The sequence below is a fragment of the Sebastes umbrosus genome, chromosome 8 (assembly GCF_015220745.1).
Source record: "Sebastes umbrosus isolate fSebUmb1 chromosome 8, fSebUmb1.pri, whole genome shotgun sequence".
In the NCBI taxonomy this organism is placed as follows: domain Eukaryota; kingdom Metazoa; phylum Chordata; class Actinopteri; order Perciformes; family Sebastidae; genus Sebastes; species Sebastes umbrosus.
In genome coordinates this window covers 35,743,993-35,759,197 of record NC_051276.1, presented here as the reverse complement: position 1 = coordinate 35,759,197, position 15,205 = coordinate 35,743,993, and the positions used below count along the sequence as shown (strand labels likewise).

At 39.7% G+C, this 15,205-nt stretch overlaps 1 protein-coding gene across 1 annotated transcript; it reads left to right on the top strand.

Moving 5' to 3' along the window:
- The first annotated feature begins 986 nt into the window (after positions 1–986).
- LOC119492913 (ras-related protein Rab-14-like) lies at positions 987–14,780 on the top strand. Its single transcript, XM_037777792.1, has 8 exons — positions 987–1,258; positions 5,326–5,384; positions 6,330–6,383; positions 6,557–6,734; positions 6,821–6,887; positions 7,114–7,201; positions 7,300–7,330; positions 8,688–14,780. The coding sequence occupies exons 2-8, from the start codon at positions 5,333–5,335 to the stop codon at positions 8,863–8,865; spliced, it is 648 nt and encodes a 215-aa protein (XP_037633720.1). The 5' UTR covers positions 987–1,258; positions 5,326–5,332; the 3' UTR covers positions 8,866–14,780.
- The last annotated feature ends 425 nt before the right edge of the window (positions 14,781–15,205 follow it).

The window sequence follows — 15,205 nt, the reverse complement described above, 5'->3', positions numbered from 1 at the left end:
ATTTACAGCCCCCTCATTTGCATAACAAGGCAGAAAAGTATAAAGAAAAGAATACAGAAATAAATACGTTTGGGAAAATCATGCATAAATAAATAAGTAAATGCTTAAATACATAAGTAAAAACATACATTTAAAAATAAATATAAAAAATAAAAAATACATTTAAAAATAATAATTACATAAATAAATAAAAGGGAAAATTTAACAGAAGAGTTAATGAATAAAGGAATTAATAAAAAGATAGACAAATAAAGAAGCCGATTAAAACAGAAATATCAATTTATGTCACATTTTATCAATTGAAATGCAAAGGGGATATTGTGCATAAATAAAATAATAGCATGAATACATAAATAAATACATACATTAAAAAATAAATGCTAAAATAAATAAATGAAAAAAATAATTAATTGATTAATTAATTAATTAATGCAAAAATTTATAAAAACAATACATAAATATAAAAATGAAAATTAAACAGAAGAGTAAATAAATAATGGAATTAATACAAAGATAGACAATAAAGAAGCAAATTAAAACAGAAACATCAATTTATGTCACATTTTATCAATTAATTAATGGCTACATTTATTTTTAATATTATTTTTACTACATTTAATGATATATTTATTTATTTATTTATTGAGTAATTTATTTATTTATTCTTTATTTTATATATATGTATATATTTTAGCAGGTTCCGTCCTCCATATAATAAAACACCTTCTATGGATAAGAACCTCATACAAACCTACTACAAAACACCACAACCATCCCTTTAATATTACGGGGTTTTACATAAAAAATATCTTGATACTTCTTCCACCACTGTGCATATGTCAGAATAATAATAATATTTAGGCTACACTATAATAGATTAAACTGAACCACTGTCAGAGTCTGTGTGGCTGTCCTCCTCCTCTCGTCCGCTGGGGGCGATAGTCAGCTCTTAATCTCGCGATGTGTCCCGTGATTCTCGCTGGAGAAGAAGCATCACGGAAGAGGGAGAGGTTCTGACGGATCAGCAGCCGGCTAACAGCTAACAGCTAACAGCTAACCAGAGAAACACCAGAACAACCCGGTACTACCAGAACTACCAGAACAACCCGGTACTACCAGAACTACCAGAACAACCCGGTACTACCAGAACTACCAGAACAACCCGGTACTACCAGAACAACCCGGTACTACCAGAACTACCAGCTCTTCAACCAGGAGTTTAATCAGGTCCATTGGTCAGACAGACTCCAGACTGAAGGTAAAACACCAACACCTCACCCTGCTGCCTGCTGCATCACACCATCACTATACACTACTGATGAGATCAGACAGCTAACCGCTGCTAGCCTGCTAGCCTGTTAGCCTGTTAGTCTGTTAGCCTGTTAGCCTGTTAGCCTGTTAGTCTGTTAGCCTGTTAGCCTGTTAGCCTGTTAGCCTGTTAGCCTGTCAGTCTGTTAGCCTGTCAGTCTGTTAGCCTGTCAGCCTGTTAGCCTGTTAGTCTGTTAGCCTGTCAGCCTGTTAGCCTGTCAGTCTGTTAGCCTGTTAGCCTGTTAGCCTGTCAGTCTGTCAGTCTGTCAGTCTGTCAGCCTGTCAGCCTGTCAGCCTGTCAGCCTGTCAGTCTGTTAGCCTGTCAGTCTGTTAGCCTGTTAGTCTGTTAGCCTGTCAGCCTGTTAGCCTGTTAGCCTGTCAGCCTGTCAGCCTGTTAGCCTGTTAGCCTGTTAGTCTGTTAGCCTGTCAGTCTGTTAGCCTGTCAGCCTGTCAGTCTGTTAGCCTGTTAGTCTGTTAGCCTGTCAGTCTGTTAGCCTGTCAGTCTGTCAGCCTGTTAGCCTGTTAGCCTGTTAGCCTGTCAGCCTGTCAGCCTGTTAGCCTGTCAGCCTGTCAGCCTGTTAGCCTGTTAGCCTGTCAGTCTGTCAGTCTGTTAGCCTGTCAGTCTGTTAGCCTGTCAGTCTGTCAGTCTGTTAGCCTGTTAGCCTGTTAGCCTGTTAGCCTGTTAGCCTGTCAGTCTGTCAGCCTGTTAGCCTGTTAGCCTGTTAGCCTGTCAGTCTGTCAGTCTGTTAGCCTGTCAGTCTGTCAGTCTGTTAGCCTGTCAGTCTGTTAGCCTGTTAGCCTGTCAGTCTGTTAGCCTGTCAGCCTGTTAGCCTGATAGCAAGGCGTTGACAGCTCTGCAGCTGTTAGCCGGTTAGCTCTGGAACTAAGCTAACTGAGAGGTGTTTCTGTTTGGAGGAAGTCAGCTGATGCTGTTTCAGACTGCTGTCACACTGTGCGTTAGCCTAGCTGTGTGTTAGCCTAGCTGTGCGTTAGCCTAGCTGTGTGTTAGCCTAGCTGTGCGTTAGCCTAGCTGTGTGTTAGCCTAGCTGTGCGTTATACCAGCTGTGCGTTATACCAGCTGTGCGTTAGCCTAGCTGTGTGTTAGCCTAGCTGTGTGTTAGCCTAGCTGTGCGTTATACCAGCTGTGCGTTATACCAGCTGTGTGTTAGCCTAGCTGTGTGTTAGCCTAGCTGTGCGTTATACCAGCTGTGCGTTAGCCTAGCTGTGCGTTATACCAGCTGTGCGTTATACCAGCTGTGCGTTATACCAGCTGTGTGTTAGCCTAGCTGTGCGTTATACCAGCTGTGCGTTAGCCTAGCTGTGCGTTATACCAGCTGTGCGTTATACCAGCTGTGCGTTATACCAGCTGTGTGTTAGCCTAGCTGTGTGTTAGCCTAGCTGTGCGTTAGCCTAGCTGTGTGTTAGCCTAGCTGTGCGTTATACCAGCTGTGTGTTAGCCTAGCTGTGTGTTAGCCTAGCTGTGTGTTAGCCTAGCTGTGCGTTAGCCTAGCTGTGTGTTAGCCTAGCTGTGCGTTAGCCTAGCTGTGTGTTAGCCTAGCTGTGCGTTATACCAGCTGTGCGTTATACCAGCTGTGCGTTAGCCTAGCTGTGTGTTAGCCTAGCTGTGTGTTAGCCTAGCTGTGCGTTATACCAGCTGTGCGTTATACCAGCTGTGTGTTAGCCTAGCTGTGTGTTAGCCTAGCTGTGCGTTATACCAGCTGTGCGTTAGCCTAGCTGTGCGTTATACCAGCTGTGCGTTATACCAGCTGTGCGTTATACCAGCTGTGTGTTAGCCTAGCTGTGCGTTATACCAGCTGTGCGTTAGCCTAGCTGTGCGTTATACCAGCTGTGCGTTATACCAGCTGTGCGTTATACCAGCTGTGTGTTAGCCTAGCTGTGTGTTAGCCTAGCTGTGCGTTAGCCTAGCTGTGTGTTAGCCTAGCTGTGCGTTATACCAGCTGTGTGTTAGCCTAGCTGTGTGTTAGCCTAGCTGTGTGTTAGCCTAGCTGTGCGTTAGCCTAGCTGTGCGTTATACCAGCTGTGCGTTAGCCTAGCTGTGTGTTAGCCTAGCTGTGTGTTAGCCTAGCTGTGCGTTATACCAGCTGTGCGTTAGCCTAGCTGTGTGTTAGCCTAGCTGTGCGTTAGCCTAGCTGTGCGTTATACCAGCTGTGCGTTAGCCTAGCTGTGTGTTAGCCTAGCTGTGTGTTAGCCTAGCTGTGCGTTATACCAGCTGTGCGTTAGCCTAGCTGTGTGTTAGCCTAGCTGTGCGTTATACCAGCTGTGCGTTAGCCTAGCTGTGTGTTAGCCTAGCTGTGCGTTATACCAGCTGTGCGTTAGCCTAGCTGTGCGTTAGCCTAGCCGGCTGCTTCGGGGAGATTTCACTGCTTGTTTTCACATGTAGACCCTTTAGACCAGGTCCAGATGAAAAACCACTTCACTTGGCCTGGTCGAATCTGGACCAGATGATCCCAGAGAAGTCAGAGACTCTTTAGGATACAGTTTCACATTTGTGAAACCTTTATTCTATTTGTGAAAATGCGAAAAATAGCAATGTTTCCACAACATGACTGTTTTAAAGAGTCTCTGTGATCATCTGGTCCAGATTTGGACGTGATGGCTAACAGACGAGCAGACTGGTAACAGGCTAACAGAGCTAGCAGCAGTTAGCTCTTTAATCACTATAATACTATGGAGGAACCTGCCAAAATCAAAAACATTAATAAATAAATGACTCAATAAATAAACGTCATTAAATGTAGCAAAAATAATATTAAAATAAATGTAGCCATTAATTAATTGATAAAATGTGACATAAATTGCTATTTCTGTTTTCATTTTCCTTTTATTTATTTTATTTTATTTATTATTATTTTATTTATTTTCAATGTATTAATTTGTTTTTGCATTTATTCTTAATTTATTTATTTATTTATGCATGATTTTCTCTTTGCATTACATAAATAAATACACCCGTGGTTTTTGATCTGGACATGGTCCAATGTGGTGTAGATGTGAAAAAACAGTGAAATCTCTTTTTTCGCTTCCTTTTTTAAGCTTTTAGAGATCTGAAACTTTTCAGACGGCGTTGAAACTTTACCTAAAGAGTCTAACAGGCTTTCACAACAGTAAGAGGTAGTGTGTCACAATACTGGAATTTCCAACTTCATTAAAATACCTTGAAAAATATCGATATTTAATACCATTTTTCTCAACATTGAGGGCATAACATTTTAGATTTTTATTAAAAGATAAATACCTGTGTCCGTCAATTCGCTGCTGGGGAGGAGAGAGAGCAGTTGGCATGTGTATCGATACTGTGGAATATGAGTATTGAAACCATTTCTAATATTCATTGACGTATTGACACTCAATATTCATCGATAATCATTTTGAAAACGCTAGAAAGAGGAGCAAAACAAAAAACGGAGAATCGGTCGCTTATGTAAATTAAGTTTAACTTTCCCCTCAACTCCGTGGTTCCCAAACCTTTTCTGCAGGGCCTCGCTTTGTAGATAAAACAGTATTTTCAAAAAAGAATAGATAAATAAAGAACAGATAAATAAATGAGCAGTTTAAAAGATGGATAAAAACATGTCAAAATAATGAAATTGTAATAATTATTACGTTTATAATTCCAAGACTAGTGAACACCGGCACACACCAACCTGTATTCAAGCATATATACATATTAACGATATTAATAAGCCCGAAGCACCAATATCATATAAGTGGATATGTAGTTAGATCGGGTCCGGAGGCACCCGGGACATCGTAGCACCATTTAAAGGTCAGAGAGGGCTGGCAGCGGACCGTCAACAGTGTGTGTGTATGTGTCGGCTCAGAATGTGTTATTACGGTGCAACCACGACCTCAACTAGTGAATCAGGAGCTGACTTCAGCGTCGTGACTCTCAGACAGGATGTGGGCCGATGTGGACTGATGTGGGCTGATGTGGATTGTCTGTCTGAACTCTGAGTTTTATTTAAACTCTTAAATCCTTCTTTCTTTTCCTCCCAGTATCAAGATGACAGCTGCACCTTACAACTACTCCTACATCTTCAAATACATCATCATCGGTGAGTTTGATTTATTAACACTGAAGCTGTTTCTAAAGATCAACATCATCTGGGTCCTCATTACAAACTACACATCAAACTAAGTACTGTTACTCCAGTACAGTTGTGAGGTACTTAACCTGAGTATTTCCATGTTCTCCTACTTTCCACTTCTACTCCATCTCAGATGGAAACATTTCACTTTTTACTGCACTGCATTAATGTAAAATCAGCATGTTACTGTTGTAGTTGTTGAGCTGGTATTAACTAATGATTATTTTCATTATGGATTAATGTGCTGATTATTTTCTCCATTAATGGATTGATTGGTTTGTAAAAATATTGAAAATAGTGATAAATGGTGTCACAGTGACCCAGAGCCCAAAGTGACACCATCACAATGTTTGTTTAGTCCTCAACATTATTACTAATACATTAACATTAATAACATTATTATACATTATATATAACCATGGAACATTTAAATGGTTTTACAGGATAAACGACTTCAAACAGCAAAATAGTTTCACATTAATTTTCTGTCAATCAACAAGTTGATTAATTGATTAATGGATTAATTGATTAATGGATTAATAGTTTCAGCTGTTTGGGAAGTTTAATTTATAACTAAACATCTGACTTTATGAAATCTTCATGTGTTTTGTGTGTAAAAATCTTAATTTGTAAAGTAACTCAATCTGTCAGATAAATGTAGTGCGGTAGAATGTGGCAGAAAATGGAAATATTCATGTAAAGCATTTCAAATGTGTTCTTCAGTAAACTACTTACCTGTACTTAGTTACTTTCCACCTGTGTAAATGGGAATATACAATGAGAAAAACAACTTCCTCTCACCTCATGACTCTGTTTCACTCAGTGTAACAAGTAAAAAATGAACTGAAGTGATTCACGTCAACAGTTTGAGTTGTCGTGGTGACGGTGTGACCTCTGACCTCTTGTTTCCAGGTGATATGGGAGTAGGGAAGTCGTGTCTGCTGCACCAGTTCACAGAGAAAAAATGTGAGTCCTTTCTTCTTCTTCTTCTCTTTCTGTCATCCACCTCTCACTGCTCACTAGTGTGTCAGATATTAACGGTCATATTGGTGTGTGTGTGTGTGTGTGTGTGTGTGTGTGTGTGTGTGTGTGTGTGTGTGTGTGTGTGTGTGTGTGTGTGTGTGTGTGTGTGTGTGTAGTCATGGCGGACTGCCCTCACACCATCGGGGTGGAGTTCGGGACCAGGATCATGGAGGTCCACGGTCAGAAGGTGAAGCTGCAGATCTGGGACACGGCCGGTCAGGAGCGCTTCAGGGCCGTCACCAGGTCCTATTACAGAGGGGCCGCCGGGGCCCTCATGGTCTATGACATCACCAGGTACATGATGATGTCATGTGGTTGGTTGGTTTCATATTAGTCTGATCTGTTGATGAATAACTTTATTTGTGTCTCTGTGTGTTCAGGAGAAGTACTTATAATCACTTGAGCAGCTGGTTGACGGACGCCAGGAACCTGACCAACCCAAACACAGTGAGTCAAGTATTTATTGCTCTTATCAACATGGGATTATTATATCTTTATTATTATATATTTATTATTGGGAACGGTGTTAATTTCGGCAGCTATTTTAAATTTAGTTTTAAGATGAAAATGCTTCATAGTTTTAGTCACCGAAAAGTCAATTACTTTAAAATAAAGAGACATTTTTGTAACGTTTTTATGTTTTCAAACAAAACCTGTGTGTGTTTGTGTTCAGGTGATCATTCTGATCGGTAACAAGGCCGACCTGGAGGCTCAGAGAGACGTGACGTACGAGGAGGCCAAACAGTTCGCTGAGGAGAACGGTGAGGAGGAGGGTGGTGTCTCGTTATGGTCTGAGAGCATTAGAGATGAAAACAAGACATCAGATTAATTGTGATTTCTACTTCCTGTTGTTGATCAGGTTTGCTGTTTCTAGAGGCCAGCGCTAAGACGTAAGTACGCACGCACGCACGCGCGCGCGCACGCACGCACGCACGCACGCACGCACGCACGCACGCACGCACGCACACACACTTCCAACTATCCATCTCACTCAACAGGCAAACAAAAATCAACTCTCAACTCAAAAATAAATCAATAAAATAAATAAATGACTCGATAAATAAATAAATATGTCATTAAATGCAGCAAAAATAATATAAAAAATGAATGTAGCCATTAATTAATTGATAAAATGTGACATAAATTGATATTTCTGTTTTAATTTGCTTCTTTATTTATTTATCTTTGTATTAATTCCCTTATTTATTTATTCTTCTGTTTAATTTTCCCTTTCATTTATTTATTTATTTATGTAATTATTTTGCATTATTTAAAAAAAAAAAATTGTTTGCGTTTTTATTTATTTATTTATATATGCATTTATTTTTAATTAATTAATTAATTCATTCATTCATTAATTTTTGTATTTTGTATTTATTTTTAAATGTGTATTTATTTATGTAATGCAAAGAGAAAATCATGCATAAATAAATAAATGCATAAATAAATATATAAAAATGAATGCAAAAATAAATAAATAAATCCAAAATAAAAAGATAAATAAAGACTAAATGCAAACGTAAATTGAAAATAAATAAAATAATAATAAATGAAATAAAATAAATAAAAGGAAAATGAAAACAGAAATAGCAATTTATGTCACATTTTATCAATTAATTAATGGCTACATTTATTTTAATATTATTTTTGCTACATTTAATGACATATTTATTTATTGAGTCATTTATTTATTAATATGTTTTTGATTTTGGCAGGTTCTTCCATAGTATTTTTGTAAATAGTTGTTGCTGAATATTTTACAGTAATCAAATTTATAAAAATAAATATTCTTTTACCCAAACAAATACTCTTTTATTTTCAAAAAATTAATATCTACACTAGTTTTCACTTTCTTGCAACTATTTTTTTATATTCTTTGTAGTATTAATATAGTTCCATCACATCTAGATGTTATGTGGTCCTGCTTTGGAAGATATATTGACTGTATATTTTTCCAAGAAAAATTATTTTAATGTCATTGAAACTTTTTTATTGAAAAGTATTAATTCATTGCAGATATATAAAAAATTAAAAAGTACTTTTTTAATAATTCTAAAAAAATATTTGGAGTAGAGTTACGGAATTATACAGGGTCTCATGAATTTAATATAAGTTTTCACATTAATCTTTTTCAAGAAAATCTATGACATGAACTGGGAGGTCTTGGTGAATTGGTATCGAATGACACTTCAGTAAATTTGTTGTATCTTAATGTCTCCGTCCTCTGTCCTCCCTCCTCTTCCTCAGAGGGGAGAACGTGGAGGAGGCGTTCCTAGAAGCGGCAAAAAGGATTTACCAGAACATCCAAGATGGCAGTCTGGACCTGAACGCTGCCGAGTCGGGAGTCCAGCACAAGCCGTCTGCGCCGCAGGGAGGCCGCCTGAACACCGACAGCCAGCCGGCCAAAGAAGGCTGCAGCTGCTAACCACGAACAGGAACTACAGACCCATCGATCGGACGGAGGCAGACAGACACGTACGCAGAGATCCACCATGCGTCTTCTATCCAGAGTGCGTCAAACGGGATTTAGCTGGATTACATTTAACAGTCCAACCACCTGAATCCAGACCTCAGTTCAGTACCCAAACCAGGTTCAACCATCCTCCACCCAATCAGACTTTACCAGCTTTGGTTAAATCAGGACACCCTCAACCAAATCAGCAGATCAGTCTCAAATTTGGATCAGTGTTGGACATCTCCCACATCAGGACCACCCCAGATCACTGTCGGCATCAAATGAATCCCTAATCCCTGACCACTCTTGGTCCACACTTGGATCATGCTGGTCTCGTTCCAGCTCAGTCACTATGCCCATCACCACACAACCTTTTCCCCCAAAACTGGACTACCCTCCGGACCTTCTAGGGTTGGAGCGCTGTTGGCCAGACTCAGGTGTCCAAATTTGGTCGTACCTCAAATTTGGACAACCCTTGTTCCAAGAGACAAATAAAGATACAAGGCTCAAGTCAACCCACAACCCAGGACTGGACTGTACTTCACCAAAAGGGGTCGCCTTAGTTCTAAATCTGGACATGGCAATGGACAGATGCAGAGCCTAGGCTTAAGATGGACCCCTAGTCCAAGTCAAGACTGCCCTCAGCTCACATCCAGGTATGCTTGACCTAAAGATACAGCTCTAAGCCCATCACTAGACAACCTTTTTCCTGTACGACCCCTCCGGACCCCGTCTCTTCCAAGTCTGGAGCCTGTCGACCAGATCTGGTCGTACTTCAAATTTGGACAACCCTTGTCCCAAGAGACAGATAAAGATACGAGGCTCATACCTACAGCCTAAGTCTGACTACACTTCACCAAAATGCGGATCAACCAAATTCTAACTTTGAACATTCCTATGGACAAATTCAGAGCCTTGGCTCAAGTTAGACTGCCCTTGGTTCAAATTGAGACCACCTTCACCCCACATCCAGACTCGCTTAGCCCAATGGTAGGCCAAGCTGGACCGTTGTAAGCCCTGAATAGGACCACCCTTAGCCCACCACCAGACAACCCCTTTTCCCGAAACTGGACTACCCTCTGGACCTTCTAGGTTTGGAGCGCTGTTGGCCAGACTCAGTGAGGTTTGTCCAAATTTGGGACGACCCTGGTCACACTTGTTAAACACTGATGACCCAAGAGACAAAGAAAGGTACAAGGCTCAACCAAATTCCAACTTTGAACATTCCTATGGACAGATTCAAAGGCCCAAAGGTAGGCCAAGCTGGACCGTTGTAAGCCCAGAATAGGTTCTGGCCTATCACCAGACAAGTATTTTCCCCAAGACTGGATCAGATTCAAGTGAGGGTAGTCCAACTACCTTCATCCCAAATGTGAAACACCAATGAGACAAAGATTCAATGCTTGAATTCGGACAAACCTGCAGCCAAAATCTGGACTACCCTTCACTAAAATGCGGATCACCCAAGTTCCAACTGCGGACATTCCTATGGACAGATTCAGAGCCTCGGCTCAAGCCGGACTGCTTCTCAGTCCAAATCAAGTACCACCTCCTGTCCAAATCTTCAGATTTAGCTATAATCTAATCTGCTATAAATCCAGATCGTCTAAACGCCCAACTCTGACGTTCACGTTTTGATATGAGCTTTTGGATTTGGAGTTGTATTCATGTCTTATACCTGTGTGATATCCCATCATTTGTTGTTCGGTTGGAAAAGTCTTAAAGATTCATGCTTCAAATCCATTAACTCTTAACACGGAGTGGCCTGGACGTCTGAACTCTGGTTCCTTTAGAAAACATGTCTTCTTCTGCTTCAGTTCATGCCAACGAACCCCTTATCTCACTTCATCCTCATGCCTGAGTTTACAAACAACACTTGAAACAAGAAGCCGTTGCCCCTTCGAACTTCTGGCCCGTTGTATTTCCACCATATTGGTAACGTGGATCAGAAGACGCATTCACTCTGTAGTTGTTGACGTGGATTGGCGACTTCTGAATCTGTTGTCCTTGTGGTCAAATGCGTTTCTGGAGGCGTTCCAGTGATATTCACACCTGGAGCTGATGATGTAGTTTTACTTGTTTGACTACCGGTCACCTCGAACGCAGGTTAAAGGGGTACTCCGTGCTTGTTACCACTCAACCTCTGGAAATACTTGTATAATGTCTTCTGTGGCTACGGAGGGTATTTCTAAAGTCTGCAAAAATAACTCAGATGATGTAATTTGGCCTCAATAAGCAAAGGCAGCGGGTGTGCAGTTTGAAAATCGTGGGCATTCACCCGTCATGGTGGGTCCACCGATAGGCGGTTCCGAGTTGCTTCACGAGAATTGTAGGATCAAGGGTTTTTGGAGTTTGTCCCGTGTTATGTTTTAAATGTCAGGATATCTTAAACATGCACACATTGCAGGTCTAACCGATCCAAAACTGACCTGAAACCCGAATACAAGGTGCATAAAAATTAATTTTCAAAAAAGAGACCAATCCGAAAGGTTCCCGAGGACACTAAGACCCCGACCGTCAAAATTAGACTGAATATTATTTGGACCCGGCCTTACTTGGGTTTTTGGGTCCAGATCCTTAAAGACCTCTAACAAACATTCACAGACAGGAACCCCAAACCCACCATATCCACACTTTGCCTTTTTTAAAAATCGAAAATATTTTAACTAAATAAATAACTGAAGGCGACTCTGAATATTGATCGTTCTCTGGAGAGATAAAGCAGCTGATTGATGAAGGTGATGATGAAGAATAAAATGACTTACCTGAACCAGAATGTCACTACTGGTCCCGCAATGGATCACAAGTTCAGGATAGATTTTTATTAAATTTCTTGTTAATGTTGATTTTTTTTTTTTTTTTCTAACGTGTTTCCAAATATATATATTACAGTATATTTTCGATGTCACAGTTCCCCCTGGTGGCCACTTTTTTTGTGTCCCTCCTGATTAAGAGCGTACCGAGGGAAGAAAAACGTGGAAGCAGATTCTTTTAATTTATTGCTGCCTGTTTTTGTTTTGTTTGGTTTTCTTGTTAATGTTAGGACAGGATTCTGGTTCATTACAGCGAAGTTAGCGTAACGATGCGTTCACACCAAGAGAGAAGCAAATTTTTGCCTCGCTTTACTCGCGCAAGGTTAACCGCCGGTACCATCTATGTTCATTCGCTCTAGGCGCTCCGGAGAGGAGGAGGAGCTTGTCTCCATGGATACCAACAACTTTTCTTTCCTCCATCAACCATGGAAGAAATAACCACTGTTGCTGCTTTGTACATGTTGGTGAAGTCCCAGATATGTCAGAAAACCAAACGCCGTTGTGTCTGGGTTGATAACGTCACCCGGCGGCGAGCTATATTCACATACAGCGCCGAAATAACCACAACCGAATTCATGCTTTGTCAGGTCTGTTACCATGACGACAAACAGACAACTTTTAAAATGCTTGTTTTCTGAATGGAGTCTGGATGGATCAGTGCCAGGCTTTGCAGCTGCTCCATCAACGTGTCTATTTGCTTCTTTGCATTGACTTTGCATGTAATCACGCCGCACAAAAAGTTTGCTTCGCTCTTGGTGTGAGCAGACAATAAGAGTTGCAACAACAACAAAAATCTTACAGACACATTATGACTTTTTTTGTGAGAAAATTCTGCCTTCCAACAAAACGTCCAACTATTTTTCTTATAAGTGTGATCTGATTCAGCTCAAACTGGCCGAGCCTCGATATCCTGAAGTGCTTTAAAGTTTCATCAGCTAAATGACTCAATGATTAAATGTTTATAGAGTGATCCCGGCGCTACACGAACCAGTTCTCCCAGTCTATCTAACTGGATCGGTCAGTAAATTCTCTTCCTTAACAAGCATTCCAGCGCTACGCAGCTACAGAACAGAAACACCAACATTGTAGCTCTACTTAACTTTCACTTTTTAAATATTTCAAAGCCGTATTCTTTGATTTTTATGGTCACTAGAGATAAAACCAAAACAAGCCGACGTATGCACGCACAGTTTAACACTTAATGTTTCAGCTTTGACCTGATATGATGGATTAACGTCACATTTACACTAAATGGATCAGCGGTCCAGTTTAATGAGCAGTGTCTCTCCAGCACTGTAAAATAATAATATTAAAACATTAAAACTGATTAAATACTGAGAAGTTTTAAAAAGCCTGAGAAATGTTTCCCCTCGAAGTCCGAATGATTCCCAGAAGAAACAAACGTCACCAGCAGGTTTATCTGATGAATCAAAGTAGAACATTTAATTCAAATCAAGGTGATTAAAGAAGCCTTATTTTTGTCTATTTACCTTCAATCAGTTGATAAACTTGATCTTTACGTATTTTAATACCACATTATTTTTTGTTTTCTTTGTTTTTGTCTTGTTAGTGCCACCGTATGTATAATCATTTTTTCAGAATTATAAAAATACTAATTGCAAGTCACAATTATGAGATACTCTGTCAACATTTAACTTTCTAGGACAAAGCTATGAAATAATGAACTTCAATTTGTCAAATTAATCAAAGTCCATTTTGATTCACGTACTGGCTCATAATCAAGATTTAAAAAGTCTAAATCTTTACTTTGTATCACCATTTTTATTTATATTATCCTGAATATTTCTCAGTTCTTTTCCTTTTCTAACAGAAATACATTTACCTTTTTTTAAAAAAAAATAATCTAAATTTGGCACAAGTGACTTATAATCCAACAATTTTGACATAAAAAGTCATAAATTTGACTTAAAGTGAGTTTAAAAAAATAAATAAATTAGTTGTTCACTGTTTGAATATATAAATTGTAATTATGAACACACTGTTTATTGTTGACTCAACAGATGACTTATTGGTGACATTTTGTCTCCTCTGGGCCTCCGTACAGTTGTTCTGTAACTTCTGAATGAACGTTATGAGAGGAAGTAATTTTCCTGCCCGACCCTCCGGTCCAGATTCTGGTCTCGCTCAGATCTGGTGTACAGTCCCAGCTGAAGTGTTGAAGGATATTAAAGACAGCGCTGTTTGTCTGTCCAGGCGTCTCTGAGGACATCTGGACCACTAACAGTGTCCACATCCGTCTGAACAGGGAGTGATTTCACTCCTCGTCGTCCTCTGATTGGTCGAACAGCAGCCTTCAGCTGTGATGGTTGATTTATGAATGAAGCCACTCAGACTTTAATGTTTTCACACATCATCACTTAATAACCTGCACGTTGATTTAGCTGGGAAACAAGGACAGAAAAAATGTTTGTTTCCTCATTGACGCGTTTTCAAATTTTACTCGTAAAGATTTTAACAAGTTTCCAGAAACCAAAGGGTCACAAAATCACTGAAGAAGAAAAACATAAAGTTGTGTTGTGACCGCCGCCTTAAGCTTCCCTCGCCAAAGGAAAACATTTAATTTATGAAAATATTCAAAAGTTTATTAAAACGCTGCAGCAGTGCTCGTCCTGTAGGTGGCAGCGTTGTCGCAGTGTAATTGCCTTTTAAATGGAAAAACTACGTCAGTTTAAAGATCCCTGATCTCGTCACAGCGCCCCCAAATTCCTAAAATTAGTATGTTTAACATTTCAAATGATTGCACTGATCAGCCAGACGGAGGCGCTGTAATCAGGCTGAAAGTGAATAAATCTACAAGCCACAGATCTCCGGTTTCCCCCCCGCTCCTTGCTGGCTGTAAAACGCTCTGTACATTTTATTCTTTTTCTTTCCTGTAACGTCTGTTGATTTTCTGTCTGCTAAAGTAAAAAAAAAAAAAAAAACATGCTTCTTTATGATTCTTTGACTATTTATACTCTAAATCTGTAATGATTTTCTTCTTCAGCTCTACCTTTTCATTGTACAACGGCGGGGATTCAGTTATTTGTAAATAAAGTATATATACTGTATATACGCTGACGACTCGCTGGTCTTCTTTGAGATTCGTCTGCACCTTCAGTCCAAATTAATCTGGAGACGTTAACAAACAAATCTTTTGTACTACGTCTTGGTACTTTTATATTTTACCCAAGTCAAGCTCAGTAATTAAACTCCCGTACTTGCTCAAGAAATATTTCGACACATAACCCCCTTAGAATAACGAGATACAACATGTTAATCAGCTTTAGAGGAGCTGGTAGGTGGATGTTGTTACCTTTTGGACAGAGCCAGGCTAGCTGTTTCCATCTGTTTCCAGTCTTTATGCTAAGCTAAGCTAACTAGCTGTTGCCCAGAGCATCAATCGAACTCTCCGCAAGAAAGTAGTGGTGGTATTGAGGTATTTTACTGAAGTAAAAGTAAGTATACCAACGTGTACAAATACTCTACAAGTAAGTCCT

Excerpts from the sequence above, each read along its gene's own strand:
- LOC119492913 (XM_037777792.1), top strand. The coding sequence starts at position 5,333 with ATGACAGCTGCACCTTACAACTACTCCTACATCTTCAAATACATCATC. Across the intron at positions 5,385-6,329 it reads CTTCAAATACATCATCATCG|GTGATATGGGAGTAGGGAAG; the intron begins GTGAGTTTGATT and ends TCTTGTTTCCAG. Across the intron at positions 6,735-6,820 it reads ATGGTCTATGACATCACCAG|GAGAAGTACTTATAATCACT; the intron begins GTACATGATGAT and ends CTGTGTGTTCAG.